This window comes from Oreochromis aureus, linkage group 1, assembly GCF_013358895.1.
Source record: "Oreochromis aureus strain Israel breed Guangdong linkage group 1, ZZ_aureus, whole genome shotgun sequence".
Lineage (NCBI taxonomy): Eukaryota > Metazoa > Chordata > Actinopteri > Cichliformes > Cichlidae > Oreochromis > Oreochromis aureus.
In genome coordinates, this window is record NC_052942.1 from 22129678 (window position 1) to 22154835 (window position 25158).

General features: G+C 38.3%; 1 protein-coding gene across 6 annotated transcripts in view; it reads right to left on the reverse strand.

Moving 5' to 3' along the window:
- Nucleotides 1–25158, reverse strand: part of tead1b (TEA domain family member 1b) — a 51491-nt gene continuing 26333 nt past the window's right edge. The window contains exons 4-15 of one of the 6 annotated variants that reach the window (XM_031739776.2): nucleotides 18689–18753; nucleotides 15861–15923; nucleotides 15708–15770; nucleotides 12602–12613; nucleotides 11595–11726; nucleotides 11258–11304; nucleotides 11093–11154; nucleotides 10509–10633; nucleotides 9048–9221; nucleotides 6405–6545; nucleotides 6154–6306; nucleotides 1–3285 (exon numbers count right to left, since the gene is read on the reverse strand). In XM_031739776.2, coding sequence (XP_031595636.1) covers nucleotides 3172–3285; nucleotides 6154–6306; nucleotides 6405–6545; nucleotides 9048–9221; nucleotides 10509–10633; nucleotides 11093–11154; nucleotides 11258–11304; nucleotides 11595–11726; nucleotides 12602–12613; nucleotides 15708–15770; nucleotides 15861–15923; nucleotides 18689–18753 — 1151 coding nt within the window. In that variant the 3' untranslated portion in view covers nucleotides 1–3171. The remainder of the gene's footprint in view (nucleotides 3286–6153; nucleotides 6307–6404; nucleotides 6546–9047; nucleotides 9222–10508; nucleotides 10634–11092; nucleotides 11155–11257; nucleotides 11305–11594; nucleotides 11727–12601; nucleotides 12614–15707; nucleotides 15771–15860; nucleotides 15924–18688; nucleotides 18754–25158) is intronic. The other 5 variants (XM_031739777.2, XM_039610556.1, XM_031739778.2 and 2 more) reach the window with 5 other exon arrangements.

The window sequence follows — 25158 nt, forward strand, 5'->3', positions numbered from 1 at the left end:
CAATCTTTTTCAGATTTATTTAACTTCAATATTGCGTACATACAAAGTATCTAGAAAGCTACAAAATATCTACTATTGTCAAGAAGGCATCATAATGTTACGGAGCAAAGACAAGACCATATGCAGAACACAAACAGAGCAGAGCTTCTTTTCTCTCCTTTGCTCCAACACTTTACTGTGATGGATATGAAAAGAGATCACACATCTGTACCAACAAAAGCCAAGATATAGTTTTATACAAAGCACCTTTTTACAAAGGGGGGGCTGAAAAAAATATGCACACAAAACCCAAATATGTAAATGACAGTTTACATTTCATGAGCTATATGTCAAGAATCAGTTTAAAGCCAGGTACCAGTACCTACTCTTAGCAAAAGCTGATATGCTTGTAGCTGTGATTCCTTGACTTGGCGCGTCCACTTTCCGGGTCAAAGAGTCCACCAGACATTCGTGCCATCAAAGGCGTCAGTCCTGCTGTTTTAGTGTTAAAATGTAAAAATGTACCAGCAGTGCAGCAGTAACATCATTACCATCTCACTGGGCTCGCAATATTACAGATAATGTCATCACAAAACCGAGTACGACTGTATACAAGTACAATAAGAAAACAGGAACATCTAACTGTAATCAATAAATGTGAACAGATACACAAGTAAACATAAAAGAAAAATAAAGTCCACAGTGTTCACAGAACTGCGGCAAAAATACTGAATCATTTAACTTTATCTGCACCCCCCCACCCCCACCCCCAAGACATTGTCTGCAATTATTTAGAGCTTTGTTGATTAAACTACTTTAAGATGATTATAATTTCTGTAAGAAATAGTAAATGTTTTGAGTAATTATGATCCTTACAATGAAAGTATACAGATTTAAACACGTAAAACAATCTTAAGTTTCATTTTTAGAGTCTGTACTGTAGAATTAATATTAAATAAAGATTCTTTTTTTTCCTTTTCTTTTTTGTTCTAATGGATAAAAGCTCGTGTCGGTCCCTGCCTTTTCGCCATCACAGCTGTGACATTGTGAAAATCTTGCGTGGCCATGGGAAAGGGGAAACCATAATGCTTCCAAAAAAGCCTCGTTTCAAAACAAACAAACAAACAAAAACACTTGAACCTGCAAGTGTGCACGAAGCAGACAGCTTCAGTGTTTTTCTGTTGACATCCTGCATGCAGTCAGTGGCCGTTCAATATTAGACAAAATCTTTAACCTCAAGCGAAGAAATAGTTGGGTTTGAGAAATCAATTTACAATGTAATAAAAATGAATATCATTTATTTCTTCTCCTTAGTAACCATGTTCCCCTGCTGTCGTTACAGTCCTTTGAAAGGCAATGTGGTGATTTGTTTCACTTATGTCTTGGTTTTGTTTCTTCTTCTTCTTCTTTTTTTTGGTCTGGCAACATTAAATTTATAATTTCTGTTTGATCTTTTTCTTTTTTTGAAGCTGGAAAATCTGAACCAAAGGCACTTCCTTGCTACCATGCAGGACACAACAATAATTGACTGTATCTCTGTATTTTTGGTCTTCTGCGACAGGAAAGGCAGTCAGTCTTTTTATAGTACACTCTTAGAGAAGGAAGGAAAAAAAAAAAGAAAAGAAAGGCTGATATTTTAGGAACATATTACAGCGTTAGAGGAAAAATAACCTGTTTCTGAGCTTAAATTTGCAAACGTAATTGAACATAAGTGTACTGCCTCTTTAAAAAACAAAAAAACCCAGGAACAACAAAAACTGTATTTGTAGGAGTGTACCAATTTCGAGAACCGTGATTTCTGAGATGTGAAGATGTACCAAATAATACATCTGTAAGTTATTTCTGCCCGTCTCACACAAAACTAATTTTAGACTTAGAAAACAGGGTAAATGCAGGATAATGTTAGAGTATACTCTAAGGCACTGTACACTTAGGCTTTGGCAGATTTGAATTGTGAATTTTTTTTGTTGTTATTCATTTATTTTACACAACGCAAACACAATGTAGAGATCACAGTTTTAGTGGCATCTTTTGGAGTTCACATACAGTTTGTATGTGTTTAAGGCTCGGCAATCAGCGTAGGCCACAGAAACATGTGAACATAGCGTGACCATGAAGGCAGCAACACTCTGGCTTGGAGCTATCACGCGGCGATCCCAGAGGGGGTAAGGAGTCTTTCGTGTTGGGAGGGGGGGCAAAGCCACAGCATGCTGAACGACGCACTGCTGTCTACGATTTTGTAGTGTCTCGATGGGTTAAACAGTTTTTTAGGTTCTTTTTTTCTTTCTTTTTTTAAAGCGCAGAATTAACAGAATAAACGCAAGCATCAATAAGGCAAGCACAGGAAGGGAAACAAAGTGCTTTTGGACCAGATACGAGTCCGATTAGAGTGATTTTATCAGGACTCTCACCCTATTTAAAAAAAAATCAAAAAAAATCTCCTGCCCATTGTCAAAGATTTGTTTGCAGCGCTGAAATGCTTAGCAGGCGGTGAGACTTCCTACATTTACGGAGCGGATGCAGGCAAACTGTAGTGTTTTCACAGTGCATTCATTCTGGTGTCTAAAACTTGGGAGTGCTTCAACAGGGATAAATATTACCGAAAGCTTAGTTGTTGGCGTTCTTATGTAGTAATTTCGCAACATTTGTAACCACCTGCTTTCGGCCACTGCACGTATAGTGTTGTTCTGTTTCTTTGGAAAGTTTAACAGCTGTGTGTGTTTTCGTGTCTGTGTATCTACAGTATGTATGCTCACAAATCATGAAGTACAGACATACAAAACAGCCTCAGACATATTACACAGAGCGCAACCAGGCCGCTGATAGAAAAACAAAAACAGGCCCGTGTCCTTTTGTCTTTTTTTTCCTTAGTCTACATTAACAAAGCAGAAAAAAACGACACACACATTTTCATTTACCAAACACATCCAGGAAACTCTTTAAGGATGGCCACATTTATACCCGACAGAGACCAACATATTTAAAATTCCCATATTCAAACATTAAAACAACTGTACCGCAATTCACAGCTGCAGTCAAATAACAAACACTTATATTAAAACAGATTTATAACAACCGACTCCACCCGATACCTTGACCAAAGAGCGTTGTAGGTATGACTTTCGTGTAGAGGCACTGCCACTTTTGTTTTGAGGTTGGTAAGTCTATGAAAAGGAGGAGCTCCAAGCGGATTCATTCCTTCACCAGTCTGTAGATGTGATGCTGCGCGCCGTGCTCACTGTTCGAAACTTCAAACACGCACGCCATACATAGCAACGTCTCCTGGGTGTCCCTGTTTGTCACCACCTGCAAGAGAAAGCACTTACTTTAGAGGAGAGAAGCGCTGCACAGCGGGAATTAAACAGAGAAATGGATGCCGCAAAGGATGGTTACCGAGTTTGAAGACGTGGACGGAAAACTGAGCAAAAAGACGGATGCATGCATTTTTCTTGTTAGAGTTCTGAAGCTGTGTGTGCGCACGGTTAAATGTTTGGTACCAGTTTAAAATTGGCCAAGAGAGCCATATTTTTCACTCTTTTATTTACAGGAGGTTTTAAGTGCAATTTAGACTCTCTGCCGGGGGAATATGTTTTATATATACAACTTGTTAACTACTGTGCACCACACAGTCAGTGGAATGTGCATCTATTCATTTGGAGCTGTGGAAAATGTATATATACTTTTATCCTTGACTAATCCGCTGCTAAGTCTCTTTCAGAGTGCTGGAATTGCAGCTACTCAAGAAGAGAACACACACCAAGAATACCTGTTCAATCAATAAAGTTAATTTCACTTTAATCTGCCGACAAACTAAAGTGATTTCCACATCTCCTGTTTGTTAGGCTGTGGGAAAGTGAGTTGTTTTTTTTCCAAAGTAACCTTTCGTGTTTAATTTTATCCAGTTTGAAGTTTCAGAGCTCTAATGTGAAGCTGTCACCTTATAAATAAACAGCAGCACTGAGAGTGCACACTCAGCAACAGAAATAATCAACTTGAATTAAAACGTTTATTCTACCGCTCTCTGCGCTAAATCCCAAGATTAATGATTTTAGCAGCATTCATTTTTTTTGTCTCATTGGCAGCTGTGCTGGATTTTACTGTGATTTATAGATTTTTATCGCCATTTTATCAGGATCATCATCTGTTAATGTCTCACTGTGACTCATAGGAATCATTTTGGGTTGAAAAGTCATATGATGCATGGAACCAACTTCATCTCCGATTATAGTTTTAGGTTTTGTCAAGCCAACGAATGCAAAGAAAGCCTTCAAAGTATCCACTGGATAATTAGTGCAGTGATTAATATGTTTCAGCTGGGAGCAGATTATTTAAGTCTGATGCAGTGAACAGCTTCTCACTTCTTAAACAATCATACTGGAAAAGATATTAAGTGATCAGCAAAAAGATGTTATTGCGTTTCAGAAGGGTCGAATGATTGAGCTGAATCAAGCAAAAAACACTAAGGAGATTCCTGTTACTTCTTAAATTTAGTATAAGCACGATTAAAACCTGGAAGGACAACAGTGGGGAACAATCATCTGTGAGGAGGAAATGTGGCTGGAAAAAAATATCTTGAATGATCGTGATCAGAGATCATTTACATGTTTGGTGAGATCAGATGATTAAAGAAATATATAAATCAACAGTAGAATTCACAGCTATGTTTAAAACCACTTCCCAGTTGGAAAGGTCACATTCCAAGATAACAATAACATCGGGCTTAAATTGTGAACAAAGTGGTTCAGGGAACATTAGACATGATTTTCACACATGGATCGGACCGCCACAGAGCCCAGACCTCGACCCCGTTGAGAGTCTTTGTGCACATGCTGGGAGGAGACTTTTCGCAGAGAACCAATTCTGCCGTCATCAATACAAGACCTGGAAGAATTAATGCAACTCTGCATGGAAATAAATGGTGTGACACTGCATAGGCTTTGCATAAGGCGGTAAATGCGTCGAATCACCAAACCTACAGGCGGTCCAATCAAATATAGAGGCAGTGCATTTTAGAGCACCCTCGTCTTTATCATCTCAAAAAAACAAACAAACAAAAAAAAAAAAAAAAATCAGAAAAAGCTTCTGTTAAAAAAAAGACTTTTTGGTAACATTAAAGCAGAGTGAAAATTGACTAACAAATAATGTTTCATGATGTCTGTCTCACGTTTTTCCATTTCTATCTTACTGTATAGAAAACTGTGTACAACTGGTGTTGAAATGTAGGGAACACTGGATGCCTCAGCACACACGCTGCATTATGAAAGGGAATTCATTTATGCACAGGCATACTTTATACATTAAACTCTTGGACCTTGATTTCCAGATATCAACTAATCTTTGAAAATAAACATGTTATTTAAGGGGAAACAATGTGCACAGTAGAATTTATTAATATCTAGTAGCATGAATTGAAACATCAAGGAGGAATGCTTCAGTAAAACCTCAGCACAGCGTTGAGCCATCCCTCGTTCTGCACAGGCCAAAATGGAACAAGAAACAAACAAACCCTATGTTTTAGGGAGAAATACACAAAATTTGCTGCAGCTGCCATTTTCCCTCTATTAGGGTTACTTTGTATTCATACTGGGCACAATGGAAAAATCTGAAAAATGAAAACACAACATTAGGATTCAGCAAGAAGCAGAAGAGGAAAATATGCTTAGAAAATTATAATATCAATCTATGAAACATATTTTCGGATCCTTCTTCCTGTCTCATGCTACTTATATGTCTTAAAAGAACTGCCGGGCTTTTAAAAATAATCATGTATTAAGTCTAACATGACTCATGAGTTTATTTAATGATTAACACACTATTAAGATGGGTTTTTTGGGAGGGGGGCTGCTTGCACACCCCCTGGCCTGGGTGCTTTCTCCGCAGTGGTGAATGACACTTTAAGACCCCATGTGATGCCAATAACAGGGTTTCCTGCCCTCTCTTATCCTCCCTTTCCCCTGCAGATAATGAGGGTCCTCACACTGTGTTTCATCCCCTGTGGAATGAGAGGAATGTGAATCCAGGCAGAGGAACACATCTCAAGGCCCAGTGAAGCCCCCCCACCGCCCCCACTCAGATTTTTTTAAAGCCAGCTGGAGCCACCAGCACATCCTGACAGCAAAGAGAAAAACACTCCCAGAGAGGGACGTCGCCCACTCAGGTCAGTGAGGTGATTACCAATAAGATAGTGAAGTTCTCCAGCACACTGTTCATCATATACTTCTCCGGCAGATGTTTTAGCTTATGGATGAAGTTGATCATGTATTCACACATGGGGGATCGACTTATCCGGTAGACAAAACGTCCATTTTCAAAGCGTGCATATTCAGTCTGAGGGGAAAGAAGAACAAGCAGCGCACATAAGAAATGTAAAACACACAAACAAACCCCAGGAGGTAAAAAATCCTGCTTCTCGTTTTAGTTCATACCTCGACTTTCTCCACAACCTGCTTGCCAAAGGAGCAAACTTTTGTCGAACATGTGATGGTCATGTTCTCCGGACTCTCATACTGACTGGTGACGCCATAGAAAGATCCGGTATCATCTTGAATGTTGCAGTTTAAGTCAGCCTGAGGCAAAGACAAACAATGAAAACACTGAGCGTCAGAGAACATTTTCATTTTGTTACAATGTCCTTTTGTACAAGTCATTTAAAAGGAAGGAGATGAACAGTTTTAAATGTGTTTTCTACTGAAATGAAAGGCTTGGAAGAATACTTGTACTGAGAGAAAGTCCAAAAGGTTGCTGCTTTTTCATGAGATTAAAAAAATACTCATAGAAAAATAAGGCTGAGAAGCAACATTTATTTGGGTGTTTTACATCGCAAGTTTTGATCGAAGGCAACCGTGTTTGTGCCCCAATCAAAATCAATAGGGAAAAACAACAAACATTAAAATATTTAATGCATCCAAACCCTTAAAGAATTGTGCCATTTAATACCAAAATGGAAAGTTTAGGAGTTTAAAAATATTGGATCTCTAAATACCATCAAATTAAAATAAAACACACCTATATAAGATTTAATTTTTTTTTACCAATACCTTTTTCATTTTTAAAGAATTAAAAGCCAAGATGGTGCATAGGAAATTGTAAAATGCCACTTTAAAGATGACCACGTTTCCATGTAATCTTAAAGCCAGTTTTGGCATTTCTGTGAAATTATTAACTGTATTAGAGATGTGGTTCAAGGACTTATGTGAGCATACCAAACACATACCAATTCTAAATAGGTTACCATTTAGAAGTAAAGATAATAAAGTACGTGTTTGGAGCGCTTCAGTGACAAAATAAAGAGCGCTGTACTCCAGGATGACATGGACATAAGAAATGGAAGAACTATTCAGAGGTGAATAAAATACAAACTACTTGTATCACTGGGAAAATTAAATTAAAATAATAACAACAATAAAAAAAATATAATAATACATTTTAAATATGTTAAGTTATCTGGATTTAAACTATAACCGCTCTTCTTAAGCAGTAAAAAAGTGGATTACAATTCAATAATTAAATTTTTTTTTTTTTTTTTTTTTTTTTTTTTTACATACACCACTTACAGGAGTTACAGAGAAGCAGAAAGCTCTTCATGTTTTTCTCCATTGTGCACTCTCAACATGCACATTCAATTGACTGCCCGGAAACCAGAATGTCTCATTTTGTTAAGTGCCTCGTCTTTTCTTCTTCCCTCTTACCCTGACTGCACACACAAGAAAATGAGAAGAGGGGTCCAACATTTGTGCTTTTAGCTCCATTTTTGGTCTCTACCAACTGCTGAGAGAAGTATTTGGCTTTTTTGTTACAAGACAATTGAATATGTTTACCAGCTGCTGATAAATATCTCATATCTGATATGGATGACTTTTATCCATAGGTTTATCTTTACATCCATCCATTTCCTTATGCTTTTCCAATTCAGGGTCACTTGGGGGGAGCTGGGGCAACCATTCGCGCATGGAGCCAATTTAGATTAACTAATTAACGCAACATGCATGTCTTTGGACTGTGGGAAGAAGCCGGATTACCCGAAGAGAACATGAACACTCTACACAGCTGGCCAATGGATTCAAACTCAGGACCTTCGTGCTGTGAGGCAACAGTGCTACCCACGGCACCACCGCGTCACTCTGTATTACTCTGTATGAATAAAAACAACATCTCTTTAACTGTTACTAGAAATATTATGATGGCGTTCAGATATTAATTCAAACATGTTGACATCATTTTATACTGTAAGATGTGCACAGTCGGTGTGTCATGTAGCTTTTTGAAACGGCAAACATCTGTCTGATCAGGGCTGCTGAGCCCAGCCGTGCACATCGCATAAAAAATGAGAAGATCCCGGCCACATCTGAATAAGCATGTTAATGTGCCCATATTGGAAGAAAGATTCTAAAGAGGATTAAATGAAGTTACGTTAAAAGACTGATTTACAAGGTTGAGCGGGTCTGCTCCTGGAGGGCAGCCTCTCTGTGCCCTGAACATCCTGTTCATTACGGACACAAAAAGGGGAGACATCCTCCTACAACATTCTCCTCCTTCATTAAGCAAAGCAGTTATACATTCATTATTGTGCAGATTCTGCCTTTCATTTGAAATTTAAATTTGTCGGTCACTTCAAAAGGAATTTGAGGGGACTTGGTCCAAGTGCATACGGTCCTACTTTGTTTGCTGCCGCTAGTTAGCATTTTGCATCAGGGAGGAAATGCATGCAATGTTTAAACAGCCATTAGGAGTGCAACCAGGTCACTCCATTGTTTGGAGATATTACACTGAATTAGTGGGTGCTTTGATCAAAAGCTCTCCTGCTATGCAAGTCCAAATATAGCAGAGTGCATTCTGCAAACATTGAGAGCAATCTTCTCTGTGTAGACTGATTACACCCAATCACTAAGCACGAAGCAGAACGCACTGTTACTAAACAGGATTGTTTGATCAAATTTTTCACAATGCGCAAAAGGTTACAGTGAAATTAATACTTATGTATGGAGAGCCTAATCAAGCTGCAACAAAGCATTTTTTTTTTATATCAGACACTCATCTTCTCATCAGCATTGCTTATAAATTACACTCACCCAGAATTTTATAAGGAAGAAGGAATTCTGGGGGCCTTTTGCGTACAGCTCCTTCAGTCCGCCTTTCTTTTCTGGAAATTTATCGTAGATCTGACGAATGTCCACTGACTCCAGCAGGGCGTCACTGTAGGAATGATTCGTCTGCCCGATGTGCACAAACAGGTGCTTGTTGTACTGAAAGAGTGAAATGAAAAATGATTACAGATGGAAACTTGTATTAAAAAATAAAAAAGATGAAACCATTTAAAGTCGGATTCTTTTGTTTTGCAGCGTGAACTCAATAATAGCGTACATAAAAACACATGCAAAATGAGCGCGTATCAATATTCACAAAGTCATCAGCACAGAAAAGTTTACTGAAGCAAAATAAGCCAGATCTGATGTGACAGTCCTGAAGTAATCACTGCAATAAGCAAGTGGTAGCCAGGATTAGACAGGTAACGCACTGGGATGAGAAACAACCCTCTGCAACATTGCTTTTTTATTAGTCACTCAGAATAGTTTTGAGCAACTTTCCTGTTTTATGATATACAAATTGGGTAATAACATTTATGTTTCACTAACCCCCAAAATCAACTGATCCCCTCATTTGTATTAAACAAAGCTGGAAACAGCAGACTGCTTCAGCCACAGGCTAGAAGCTCAAATTATGATTGCGCAACTGTGCAAAACGATGTATTTTGTAAACAAAAACATTTTTCGTAGACAATCTTACCACCTTTACTCACATAAAAATCTAAAAATGTTTCTACCTCAGCCAAGTTAAAATGATAATATAAAACAAAAGTGCTTTGCTCATTTTTTCCCCCCCCATTTGAATTGGTCCATTTTTTAAACTTTTAAATGAAAATATCTGAATTTGGTTTGACAATGTGAATAAAAATTAGGGCCGGTTAAAGCTCAAACCCATGATGGAGAGCCAAAAGTAGATGAAAGAGGAGCAGCAAATCACAGAAAAAACATTTTGTTTTCAAAGGTTTGTTGCCCTCTTTGTGACCGTCTGAAACTCTGTCACGTGGTGCTGCACTTCAGTGTAAAAGCTCACAGAACGGCGTCTCCGGCACACAGCCCCGAGCGCAAATGCAATATTTTTAAGCCTCAAGTTGCATTTAAGATTAAAGGCTGTTTCCATGTTATCAATGCAAAAGACTGTTCACTAAAATGAAAAACAAACACATTGTTAAAGAAATCAAAACGTACGAGTCTTGTCTCTCTCTCTCTCTTTTTTTTTTTTAAAGGAACTGATTAATATGCATTCATTCATTATTTCTGCAGGTCTCCGTGCCTTGCATCAAGCCAGCCTTTTGCCCCTCTCAGCTTGTTTTGGCCTCTTCTCAGCTGACTCTCTGCCTGGGAAAATGTCCCAGTGTATTCATAGAGGAGAGGACTGGGTGATAAGAGGTGGGAATGAACACCAAGAGATAGTGAAATTTCATGCTTTGGTATAATGCTTTCACTCACAGAGTCTGGGTCTCTCTGCTGCTCTAGGAAGGCAGAGAACTCCACCAGTCTGAGTTTAGATGTACCGATGGAGCGGCCCTGCCATGCTGGCGCCGTGGGTGCTGGAGCCGCTGTGGGCTCGAAACCTGCAGAAACACCAGAACAACAAAATATTCATCTGTTCTGCTGGTTGTTTTTCCAGCAGAGCATGTGCACGTTCACTGAAACACTAGTTCACATTAACCTCGTTTCATCAGGTTTGTTTATGGCACAAGAAAATGAATTTAATATCTTAGTGCAGATTCACAGAAATCTGACGTGCTTGATTTGGAAGGAAATGCATGCTCTATAATATTTCATTCATCTCTAAGGAGACATCTCTCAATTTTATTTTTTTTTATAGTCAAAAAAAAAAAAAAATCTGTGGTGAATTCAAAAGAGATTGCAAAAATATTTCAAAACAGAAATAATGACAGCGCACCACAGATATTACATTTTTATTGGATTAAGAAATTAGGGTCGAGATATTTGAAAAGACATTTGAAAAACCAGTTACAAAGTTCATCTTTGAACGTTGCATGTTTTATAATTAGGTAAAGTCTCACTTGAAATTGCTGTCGTGACTGCTGGCTGGATGGGATAGGGTTGCTGGGTGAAAGGCTTAATACTGGAACAAAAAACCAACAGTCATTAGGCAAAAAACGGTTTCATTTTTGTTTAAAGAGATCTATTTATTTCCTGAAAAAGTTGGTTCAAGGTTTAAAACTTACTCTTGTGATGATCCTGCCTGACCGGCCGAAATCATACCCTGCCATAACTACAGAATTAGATGTATAAATAGACAAGAAAGAACAAGCAACAAAGAACATCCAATTGTGAGCAGCTGTTAGTGACAAGATCAGAATGGCTCTTAGCTCCATGTTCAGTGTATGTAGTTATCTTGACTACCACTCCTTTTGATCATGTGCTTATCTGATAGGGGCAGTTGTGCAAAGCTGTGGTGTGTAATGTGATTTGGCCTGGGTTTTTGGTGTGGTTGGCCCTATCGCTGCCCTGGGTGAAGCTGGACAGGATGGATCAATAGCGGGGTGCCGGCAAGGCTCTTACCCCTGCTCCAGGGAAGGCTGGGCGAGGGATGCCTGGCAGGCCGAGCTTGTTGTGAATAGCCGTGGCAGAGACGATCTGAGCCGAGGACATGGAGGCCATGCTCTGGAGGGCTTTGTCCTTCACGGCTTGGTCCTTTAACAGCAGTCACAAAAGGCTTAGCACTCGCACAGAAGGGAGAGGAGGGGCATGTTGCAGAGGTAGCACAAACGAGACTCTAAACAACACACTGAAAGCACCGCTGACCTCTCTCACAACAGCGAAAAGCAAGCAGGTTAAAAGAAGCAGCACTGGCATTTCTATGCTACATGCAGGCTTTATTTTATTATTTTTTTAAAGGTATGTGCTGACTGAATTCCAATATACCGTAGCTAGCAGTGGTATGCACTTAAATGAAAGTTTGCCTGTTGACTAATCTAGTTTTTTAAAAACTCATTCAGAAGTGCTTTCCATCAAGGCTGCATTTGTGTGCATGTCAAAACACATCACGTCTAAACACAAAGAATTTCTCAACTAAAACTGAAGGACACAAATCCCACTTGGTTAATAGTTTTTTGTTGTTGTTGTTTGTTGTTTTTTTCACAACTCTAGTCAGTTCCTTTTGTTTAATCTTTGGAAAAGAGGTTTTTAAATTAGAAGGATTTAATGTGAAATACAGTGAAAGCCTGAAGAAGTGCGCTCCATACTTTCCGCTGCTTTGGCTGAAGTGTTTTTGTTAAATAATGCTAAACGTCTCATACTGCAGCAGACTGCACCCATACACACTGGCAAACCCATGCAGACTCACTGGTGGCAGAAGCTACAGGTAAGCATGCTGGCAGTACATGCTGACGGAGCAGAGTCAAGCTACAGTATGCTCGTAGCATGACGACACACGGACACCAATGAACACTGCCAGCCGGTGTTGTGTTACTGTGGCAAGAGCGCAAATGCAAAACTAGAAGCTGAAGGGCAAGGCAGGTCCTAACTGAAGCAGACACGGCGTCACAAGCAGAAAACAAAATACTCACCATATTTGTAACCTAAATGCAAACAAACAAGGTTTTATTGGAAAATTGCAATTCAAACACTGCAGTTAATTCAAGAGCTATGTGTAAAAAAATATCAGCAATACACCTTTAAATATTGGTAAAACACAAGAAAAGTACATGTCTGCTCCTCTTTACAAAATACATGCACAGATGTGTAACTAACACTTAATCACAAAGAATTATGAAATTTGTATTTACAAATCGTGTGGAGAAAGTCTTGCGCTCTATAATTTTCACAATCTGATCAGTAGTCATCACTCAAGACAAAACAAGGGAACACTAACGTAATGACTGTAATTATACTAAAATGCCATAGACAGGACGAGAAGCAGCAGGTTTTGATGCCCCCCAGAATGAAGGGCACACTTGTATTTCTCTTCACCAATGAACTCTAATTTGCTTTAAATGAGAAAAGACAGGGATTCATACAAAAGCTGTCTGTTTTTCTTCAGACAGCCGCCTGTGCCCCTGAAAGAACAGGCATTCATGTGGCTAGCTGCCTGTCTGACTCTGTCTCTCAGTGTAAACGCACACACACACACACACACACACACACACACACACACACACACACACACACACACACACACACACACACACACACACACACACACACACACACACACACACACACACACACACACACACACACACACACACACACACACAGATTAATGAGGGGTCATTAATTCGTGTTGAATACTGGGAGTGGAGCAAAGTGTGAAAGTCAAAATGTATAGTCGGCTCCCTAAGAAAAGAAGAAAATGGCACATGGGTGGAGTGTCCTTTGATATACAAGCATTACTTCATAAAATACCTTAAATTACAGGTCAGTATTATTCAAGATTACTTCTTTCACAATGCTCTTCTCCCATTTTAATGTGCCATTCTGAAAAGCTTTCTTCAGCGATTTTAACAGATTTCACTATTTCTGAAATAACTGACAAGAACGCTCTGAAATGACGACATCTGAACTGGGAGGAAGGAAAGCGACTGACAGCCATGGCATTGTGAGAGCCTGGAGTTATCAACAGATTGAAGGGAGAACAAGAAAGCAGAGGGGGGATTTCAGAAACAGCCAGCTTCACTGCCATTCTCTGCTCTGAATGTGCACCACTGAGTCTTTGACGGTGAGGAAAAGTTGGGTTACATTGTCAAAGGAAGCAGAGGTGTAATCTCCTCTTCATTTTTTAAACACGGACTACCGCCCCCTTTGCCATGCTCCCTTTTTAAAAAAATAAAGTCTGCTTAGTAAGAGATGTAAGCAGACCCATTTCCCCGCACCTTCAGCTTCCAGCCACTCACCAAAACAGCCAATGCCAGCATGCTTCCCAACATGCACACACTTTGATTTAGATTTTAATAGAGGAAAATTTGAGCCTGACCAGCCCCCCCTCAAAAAAAACAAAAATGGGCAGACCATTGTTATTATGACCTAGTACTGACTATAATGTGTTGTTGCACTACTAGAGAATTTGTCATTACATAAAGTCACAGTAACACATCGGCTCTTTGAATCAAAATATTAATCCATCTACAACTTTGATCCAGGATGGATTTCCACAGATTTTATATAGTTTTCTATAGACTGTGCTGCAGATTTTGAATCCTTTTCATTTCACCACTTTTACATTTTCATTTACATCCAAAATCACTCAAATTTAATCAAATTTGGTACATATGTTAATGATTACCCCGACTACCCTATACATGCGGCTTCGAGTTTGGAATTCCCAGTTTGAAATTCCAGAAGGTGAACATTTCCACTGTTTGTATGTTAGCATTTAGCTCAAAGCCAGGCTCCAGTCACACAGCCCTAGACACTAGTCACTAAGAAAATGTGTATATTCCTCAACTGCTGGCAAGTGGTTGATGGAAGTCGCTGGCAGCTAGTACAAACTGGCTGCAAATAGCTATGTGGTGTTGCACCAAAAATCTCCTTGTAATTGCTTTGGTTGCTAGAAGACATTGCTGCAGTCACCTGTAGGCTATATGGTCGACTTTTCTACAAACGCTTGCCACCTACTCCCCAAGTTGTAGTGAAACTGTGAAAAGTGCGATACAGATCAGAAATGGAGAAAGTTTGCCTTCATTTTAAAAGTTGTGCTTGTTTAAATGTATTGGTTGCAGCAGAAAGGTGCAACTTTTTACTTTAAAGGCGAATCTTCGGTATCTGGTCGGTGCCCCACGCTAGTGTTTCACAACAGTGAAACTGCAAAGTACTTACGAGTGTTTGGAGACAAGTCTGTGTCTTCAATGCAAACTACAGAGACAACTGCTACAATCTGCTAGTAATCAAAGCAATCGCAAGGCAGGTTTTGGTGCACCACCCTCTTTGCTACAGATCTCCCATCGTGGGAGCCTCCAGCAGCCACTCGTCAGTCAGTCGAGGAATGTACATTTTACCCTGCTCTAGACAGGACGGTCTCTAAGCCTATGTACACAGAAGCTCTACCCTGGTTGTAGCACTTTGTTTTATTAGGTACAATAAAACAGGCACAAATCTTTTCCAAAGTAATTTAAAGACTTGCTCATCAAGATTTCTTTGTGTATTTTATGCTTTATATGTACTGGCTAATAAATGTAGTTTTTTATTTAGGTTTTTTAATTTATTTATTTAATTAATTTTATTTATTCATTCATTCATTTATTTATTTTTTAAAACTTTTTCAATTTCAGCAAAATTACCTAGAAAAATCCAGTTCTGGTCAGGCTCATGACTAATAAAAGATTAAACATCCACACATCGGACTATTTTTTGTTAATTTAAATCACAAAAGCATTTCTTTATATATTTATATAAGATCACGGTTATTTTGTGCAGCTGCTCTCAAAGCAAAGGCCCGTGATGAAAGAATTAATGTCAATGAAACCAAGCAGACAGGACAGTGACAGCATGTTTGGGTTAGAATGAGTGAGAGATGGTCAAGAAAGTGAGCAAGTGAGATTAGAAAGGCTGAACAGAAAAGCAGAGGATTTGGGTTATGGGGGAATCAGAGGATCAAGCATTCACTCTGTCTCTACAGGAAACAGGAAGTTAAGACGCACAGCAACCAAACAAGCCCAAAAGCAGAAAAGCGCATACCTTTAGCTTGGACTGAAACTCACGAGATTTCCTTCTGGCAAGAACCTGAATGTGACTAGACACCTGCGGAGTAGGGGAGGGGAGGAAAACAAAGGAAGAGCCTGTAACCATGGCAATGAAAAGCCCCCTGCAACTGGGCAAAGCCAGACGTACCTTAATGGCAGCTTGGATTTCTCGAACTTTCTTTCTTGCTAAGACCTGTATGTGACTAGACACCTCCATTAAAAAAAAAGAGAAAAAGGAAAATAAAAAACAGGAAAACCCAAAAAAGTACAAAGTGGATCACACATGTCTTTGTTTAAAAACACTTCAAGGAGATAAGGTGCATAACAGAAGCATCTCCAAACCACACACCAAGCTAACAGCCAATAAAGCGTTATGCTGTGTGTCGTCGTCACTTAAGTGAACTGATTAAGGAGGATGCAGGCCCCTTTAGCACACATTAAGAGCACACAGATGTGATCTGCTGTGTGCTGAATGAAAATCGGCTAGTCTAGTATCCTTGTGGGAGCTGCGTAAGGCATTTCACCAGCCAAGTTTATCTACGATGTCTATACAGTTCAAAATGATTTTATACTCTCAAATGAAACATTCATCAGTAGCCGTCTGAAAGAGACCTAATGTGAGCTGATGACAGGTTTGAGAGGTAGATTTACATTCTCCTCTGGCACTTTTCATGCAAATGAAACCCAAGGTGAGTACCCCAACAAGGGAGTGATTTAACAGGAAAGTGTTTGGTTAGCTGATAAGTCTTTACATTATTCACAATCTTTCACTTGAGTTGGAGCTGTAACAGTTAGTCAATCAGTTGATCACAGTCATCCCTCATTTTTTAGGATTTCTGAAGCAAAAGAGCTAAACATTCAGGGGTTTTAGTTTCTTTGATGAAAGAATTAAATTCACATCAATTAGCTCTGTTTGTGCTTTCAAGTCCATAGATATTCAATTTAGTTGCAAAAAAACAAGCTGGAGCTGGTGAGAAAAATGATCAATGTTGCTGTTGGTGCCATGTTAATAACTAAATCAATTACTTTCATGCTGTACATGATATTTAAAGTAACATCACACGTGTTTATTGGTATTGCTCGGCGTAAACAACCCTCTTTTTGTCCAATTCTGTGCCAAGAAGATGAGACACGGGAGACAAACCACACCTTTCTGGTCCAGACTGATCAATTCACACACAGTGATCGAATGTCACTGTAAACACTGGCTTGTTTATCACTGTCATTCAAGTCGGTAGTCATGCAGGGAAGTTCCTGTTTAGAGGGAAGATCAGGGGCTTCGTAGAGTCACTAAAGCACCATTAAAACTATTCAATATCAGGTAGAGAATGGTAGAAATAAGACCACTAGTACTACTACTAAGTTACTTTTAGCACAAGTGCTCACCACAGTAGCTAAGTCTGCTTATTTGACTGGGCAGAGTTTTTACAACAGATGCTCTGATGAAACCTCAAAGGGAATTTGACAGAACTACTAAACTTTCAATTGCCAAGCAAATGTGTTAACCCAATAACCAAATAAGAAGAAGCACAGTGGTGAAATAGTTAGAGGGCAATCGCATAAAAACGGTTCAGTTTGGGCATTTTTTTGTTGTGATTTTGAGTTTGCATGTGCCTGTGTGGGTTTCTGCTGATTATTCCAGCTTGCTTCCCACAGTCCAGAGCCATGCATGGTGAGTTAATTGGTGATTTTGAATTGACTTTATGGATCTGAAAGTGTGTGGTTGTCTGTCTCTATGATAAACTGGCAACTCCTCCAGGGTGTACCCCTGCCTCTCCTCCTGTGGCAGCTCAGATAATACCTGTTTCCACAACCCATAAGCAGTGAAGAAAAGTTGTCGGGTAATAACAATATTGAATAAACATATCATTTTGATATCAAAAGTCAGCAACATGTTTCAAATAAGTTAGGACAGCAGAAAGTAAAGATTGGACAAAGCTTAAAAAAAAAAAAAAGATCCACAAACACAAACCTGAAGGAACCTTTCACACTGAAATACGATTACTGAAGAGAATTATGGACGTTGGACCTTCTGGACTAAAGAAGCCCACAGCCCACTTGATGGTACTGTATGAGGGTATTTAATGGGCATGGCATTGGTAACTTGCACATATACGAATGCTGAATAATAAATGCAGGTCCCTTTGTATTTCAGCAAGATAATGGCAAACCACATTTCAACTGCATTACAACAGCGTGGCTCTGTGGAAAAAGACTATAGGTTTTTTTATAAATATGCCACTACCCCAACTGTTTTGAAACATGTTGCTAGTGTGAAATTCAGTGAATACAGAGCTTTCAAAAAATAAAATAGATAAATAAATCAGATGTCTCATATGTTAAAAACTCTCCATGAAGGCTTTCATGTTTCATGTTTTCATTTTGCAGATATTTCCTCATACCACAATACCTGCATTGACTTTATGTTTAAGCCCTCTATTATAGATGTCATTTACTACGTTCATCTTTTTTTGGGCAATTTTTTGGATTTTTTTTTTTGGGGGGGCAAATCTTAATCAAGTTTTCTACTCAAGTACATGACACTCCATGACAGTGATAAGGAAGAAACTGTTCTCTGTTAAGCTACTGAGGCAATTCTAATCAAATGATAGTTTGCTCTTAATTTTTTAGTGTGTAGCTTTGTTGTTCTGGAAAAATTACACACTGCATTTAAAGGAAAAGAATATGCAAAAGATTTTAAGTTGATATAATTAGCTCTTTTCCTCTAAAATCCTATACATTATATTTGCCTTTATATTTGCCTACATTTAAATGCATAGTGTGAAAATGTGATAATCTACGTTCATCTCTTCTTGCAACACAGCAGTGACAGGGATCTTTGTCAGTCTCTTATTGACAGTTAGCATAGCCTTATTCTCTGTCTTACTTTGTTTCTCTTAAACAAAGGCAGCAGTCTGCACACATTCAGATTTGACAGCCCTCTGACACTTATGTAACAGAGACGTCTCATCTTACCTGCTTTCGCGTCCTCGTCTTGCCGGTCCGAAGCTTGATGTATCTCGCTATCAGCTCATTTCGACCTGGAGAAACCGGAAAATGAAGAGGCATGAACATAAAAACCAACAAGAAGTAGAAATTTCTGCAGTCTGAACACTTATCTGTAGACTGCGATTGCTTCTGATTTTAGTTTTTCAACAATCAAACACAAGCATGCTTATTAAAAAATACATTTGAATTTAGGTTTTGACAAAAACCAAACACTCTCGGATCAATCACAAGCAAAAGAAAAAAAGTAGCAGTTTATAATTAAAAGTACCTCTTTAGGAAACACACACTTCCCCGGGGCTTTCTTTAATTTATTTATTTTTTTTATAGAGGGGCGGATTGGAGATTTCTGTACTTCACACAGATGTTCAAATCTATCCTCTGTATCTGCATACGTGCCACTGTTTAATAAAAGCAGCTAATACTGTTAAAAACCACGGCACTGTACTTCTGAAAATAGAAATTTTGATGAAAATTTCATTCTGCTGGATGTATACCTAAATTCATAGATAAGAATAAAATAAGTTAGGGTTGTAACTCTAAATATAAGAGTATGTGTACCTACTAAACAAACCCGATCCAGTTTTTCTATGGCAACATCGTATGACATTAGCATGAATAAAGAAAACTCACAGCGGCAGCAGCAAGGCCTTTAAAATTAATCTAATTCAATCTCATTCTCTTCAAAGCCTCATGCTTTGAAAGGAAACAGGCCTGGCTGTTCATACTATTACAGAAAATAATGGCAACTGAATACATTGGGCTTAAAACAGTGCTGCTCTGACTAAATTATAATTGAAGCATAGCTTTGTAGAGATTTCCAATTAACAACAGCCCCAAACATTCTTCTGCCCTCAGCTCTGCTCTAATTGCTGTCGCAATGCACATGACCCCTGCTTAGCCCTTTCATATGGTAATAACATGCCGCCAACCAAAACTATTACACAAATTATAGGTAAGGAGGCACTCTAATTATGTGTCCAGCTGTAGCTAACCAATGCCATGGATCTGCTGCAGTTCTCTATGAAATTCAACGAACCCTCAATATAATGAAACATTTTTCTACCTTTCTTCCATTATCAATTAAAGGTCTTACTTTTGTTATGACACAATAGACCGCAGCATTCTGCAGATGTGCTAATCAGCCGTATCTTAGCGAGTTAGAGAGGGAGGCCAGTTTGTTAAGAGCGACGCACAGGAGGCTTCAAAATGTGATGGCGCACAAGTGTAAATCTTAGAGGTTTAAACTTGAGACAAAGCCACATCGTGAAGGTCAGTGAAAGACATTTTTCTACCTGTCTGTAATGACAAAGCGGAAGTCTTATTTTGAAAGGCATCAACAATTAAGTAACAATAATAATAATAATTAATTCATTTGGATATTTTGAATTACAAGACTAAGCATGACTAACTGGTTTTACAAATTAATTAATTTATGCTTGATACATAAGATCTTTTTTTAAATCACAACTTCACACAACTAATTTAAAAGTTTTGTTCTGTTGTCTTGTATTTGCTATTTCATTTCCATGTCATGTCTTAATATTTAATATGGTGCTTTAACTTGTTTGCTACCATTCTTGGTGTCATGGAGCAACTGTGACGATGTGATTTTCTCTGAGAATAATTGAGTAGTCTGATTCTGATTGATTAAAAACTTTTTATATAAAATATTTTGTGATTTTTTAAAACCATTTTGCCTAAAAAGAAAACAACAAATTAAATCATTTAACAACTGCTTTTGCTATAGTTTAATACGAAATAATAAACTAATCACTAATGTTTTAGCCCCACCATTTAGTTATCAATTGTTATCAATCATACCTTTTTAAACTAAAGATCAATGGATATTAAAAGTTTATAAATGAATTAATCGGAAGTTGAAATGAATGACTAAACTGGCTTATCATATAGAATTGTATAGCCTCTTGAATATCACAGTAAAAGACCCAGCTTTGTAAGTTTAAATAGAAAATAAAAAACATACTATTCAGCAACCAGAGCTCTTAAACACCCATCTGTGCCACACCTTCACATTTTGCTGCAAAGAGAAGCTTGTGATGTCAACCTGTAGTTTGTTGCTTGACCCTGAAGTTCTTTTCACACTGAACACTTTTGCAGCAGAGGCCCAAATAACCCTTGCTGTGTGACCTCACTCTACACATTAACAACATCTAGGGATTTACACGTCCATCATGTCTATCCAGTGCGCCTGCCATGTAAACTTTACCAGATAAAGCAGGGACCTGCACTATTTTCAATAATTCACGCACTGTGGCAGCACAACATGACAATACAGGCATTCATGCAAACTCCTGATTCCCAGATCAAAGCACACAAATGACCAGCTGAAAGCTTGCTTACTGTTGAATTATTCATTCTTTTCACCAGGCTGGAAAAAAAGCTCAGTGGGCCCTGGCTAGCCTGCGTTCTTTTTTTTCTTGCTTGTGTTTGTGCTGCAAAACAATTGTTAAAAAAAAGTGACCCGTCCACATTTAGGACTAAAAACATTTTAGATGCAGCTCTGCTTTCATGCCTGAATTTCACCAGGTGCAATATTTTCCACAAAATAAAGAAAAAATGCTTTCCACAGGAAAATAAAATACAAATCTTTGAAGCAAATGAAAATTTGTGGGGTTTTTAGGTTGAGGATATGCTGATCCAATAATTTACAGCACTAACATTGATTTGGTAAATCCACTTTACAAAGCTAATAAACTGTTTAACTGAAGTCCTGTTATGTTAATTTAATTTGCAGTGAGTTCACATGCATTAAGGGAAGTAAAGGCAATAAAGACTCCCTCTTGATTCTTCTGCTTTCAAGCGCCCATCTGCAATGAGCACTGGCAATTTACATACACAGGTTAGAGAATGTAATACTTAAAACATCCGCTTACATTTTTTTTTACGCCAGATTTGAAGATAAACAATTACTTTTATTTAAGATATGAACATTGTAGTCAATGTGTAGGATTTTCTTTTTTTAGTTTTTCAATCAGCCTAATGATTTTACAGATATTATTGATAGGACTCTGGAAATACCCAGAGGTGGAGATCTTTTTGTCTGTATGGATTCCTGTCTTTTTATTCTTAGTATTATGAGTTTTGAAAGTGAGCCTCTAAGGGTTAAGTAAAGGCCTTGTAGCAAAGCTGCGAGAGGGCTAAGGAAATTAACTCTTTATGGGGTGTTCCTGTCAATCAAAGTAAAAAAGCAAAATGGCAAAAGGATTAAATATTTATAGCGTTACCCCTGAGCAGATTTGTTCTGTTCAGCAGCTGGAGCCCTAAAACTGGTCAGAGTGAACCTTCCCTCTGAATCTGAATGACTCTGGAGGATCTGACACATATGAATGGCACTCCAGCAGAAGCCCCACAAAGAGATGGCGGCTCAACTTTCTCTGGATCGTCCCCAAGTAGCTGATTCCTCGTTCCGTCAGAAATCCAATTTGGCCCTCAGCAACCTTTCTCCAAGAACCTTCGGATAGACTCCCTCTTTTGTGAATAACAATGGGGTGCATTATCACAGTCCACGACGAACCAACCTCAGAAAAAGCAATAAAACCGCCACTTTTTTTAAATCAACATTTAAAGACTTAAACTTTACAACCATAATAACAGTAATTGTGGTTAAAATGAATGAGCCCAGAAATATTTGTGAAACTAGAACTTAAATTCTACCCTGATATATTTTGCTTTTCTTTCATTTAATGTATTTATTTTGCAGTTTTCTGTAAAGTTTTTGTTTTTTGTTTGTGAAAATGATTAAACTCAGTTGCATACCAGTTACAGTTCTGGTCAAAAAGATATGAAATTTACTATTTTACAGTGAAAGAAATGATATATTTAAAGTTCCCTTACATTTAATAATTTAAATAATTATTTAAACTGTTGTATGGTGAAATGTTAAAACCAATCACATGATGAATATAGCAGTAAAAGAAACTGAACACACTTTATAAAGCACTGTCCTCTGTGTCTCACTAGATTAGCTCTGATTAGCTCTAGAAAGAGTGAGCTTTGACACGGGCAAACATTGATATGCCATTATCTAAGGTTGATATCTGTGGGGTTAATCAAACCAGTGTCTTGACATTTAAAGAAAGGTCCACAACGAGCACAACCATCAAAGACACAAACATTAAGATTCTGGCCGATGACGTCTTTTTATCTTCACTACTAACTCTAGCCAAAAGCAGTTATGTCCTGTACTAATAAAGTTGTGCTTCAGTGTATATACGTGTAAAATTGAGAATAACGGTGTTCGAGCATTAGTCAGATCAAATGTAAGAGCTGGAAGAGGCACTATGTGGCTTTTTGTTACATTATTTCATTTAAAAAAAAAAATCAATTCCCTCCTTCAGCCTTTTGATACAAAGTGCCTCATAGAAGAACAGAAACACAGAAAAGATTTCCAATGAAGAAAAAGAAAGATTTTGACTTTGTATATGCACATTTCAGGCTTTACATTCTTTTATCCCACTGAACAAAGCAGTATTTGCAGACACTGCTAGAATGTCATTCACAACACTTGAAATCCAAACATCATATTTAAAAATGAAAGTCTATAGAAAAGCTGGAGTTCTAAAGGAACAGACTGGTCTTACTGCCTCAGAGAGCTGGATACTGGTGGATCACCAACACTTAAGTGACATTTGAGTCAAATACTTTGATCGCTGAACTTAAGATTTAATTATTAATTATCTTGTCAAAAACATCTGAGGTCTTCCTCTATTCCTCCCGTTTTGGAGCAGGAGCATCCTTTGCCTAATATATCCACCATCCCTCCTCTGCACATGTCCTAAGTATCTCAATCTTATCTCTTACTTTGCCTCCAAACTGCTCAAGCTGAGCTTTCCCTCTGACTATAAATGCATAATTAATTTACCAAAACAGTGGGAAGTTAATTTCCTGTCAAGTGACTGGAGGGGTGAACTGACCAACTGTTTGAAGAATATTTGAAAAGCTTTTCTTCAAATCGTAAGATTGAAGGAATTAGTATTATTGATATAAATGCAATGCAGAATAAGATCATCTTAATCCAGACCTAATTTAAGGAGTAAGACAGATCCTCAGCTAAAATTCATTTTTAGACTAACATTTGTCTTTAACCTATCAAACCAAAACAAAAAAAATCCTTATGTGTGAAACATAGTAGAATTCCACGTGATAAATGTTCAGTGGCAATCATAAGAACAGCAGTGCTGAATCTTTACTGGCAAGTAAACATGAAGGTTTGTCATTGAATATATTACCATAACCTTTATTAACCTGTGTAACAAAAATACCAAGCTAATTTTAGTAATGGCATATTAAACATTTTACCTGGCTCGACTGCAACCTCCCGAGGAGCAAGAACAATAGTTTACAGCTCTTTGTGAGTTTTTTCCCCTTCCACTTTTTAAAAGCTTTCATTTCCTGTAACAGCACTTTTTTCCCCCTCTCTCATGCAGGCACAACCACAGTCACATCTGGCCCAGCACTTTGCCATGAGACAGCGGCGGGCTTGGCAGAGAAGCAGTCGGCAAACTGCCCGCATGTGTGACTTCTACCACTCGACTGTCTGTGTTTAGCTAGGCCTTGACCGGGCAGCCTCACAGAACAGAAGGCAACACACAGTACTGACCAGCACATTACGAAGCTACATTAATAACCATAGATTAAGGCTGTAAATTATCAGACGCCATATTAATAACACTGAAATCATCTCTCAGTAGATCTGTACGCACTTTTTCTTGTTGGACAATTATTTAAGACGCTTCACAGCTTTTGAAAGGTAGACTTAGCACAAGAACAACTAGTTGATTAGCAATAAACCGAACACAGAATTACTAAACAATAGCATCTGTTGACAGCTTTTAATTGTCTCATAATTACTGTTTATATTAGCGGTTGGTGAAATAAGACATCTGGTGACATCATCTTGTACCTTTCGTGAAAAAGGGTTGGGCGTATTTGACCAAATGATTAATGAATGAAAATAATTAGCTGCACTAATTGCATCATTCAATGCAGCACTTATTACTGACAAGCTATAAATCTTTCCATTAGCTTTTTGGATTAGTTAGTTATTTAGACTTCTACCCAGTCGTGTTTGTTTCCTTATGTGCACGTGTGCACGCGTGTGTGCCTGTGTCGTGAGCCAACACAAAGGCCCCAGCTTTCCTGTCATCCGTGATAGATGACTCAAGGGTCTCAGGCAGACATTAGCATCATAATAGACTAAACCAACAATATGAAGGCATTCGTCCCAGGTTTTGGGAATAGTAGGCAGGGGCAGGAAGCCTTTTACTTGAAATATCAATGGGAAACCACAGCTTGCCAACTGAAGGAGAACCTGAGACTTCAAAGAATAATTGACAGTGCCCTTTTTGCAGGGGAAACAGCATGCTATCAGTTTAGCATTATGTTAGCCCTTAGCGAGAGGTCAAAGACTAGGCACA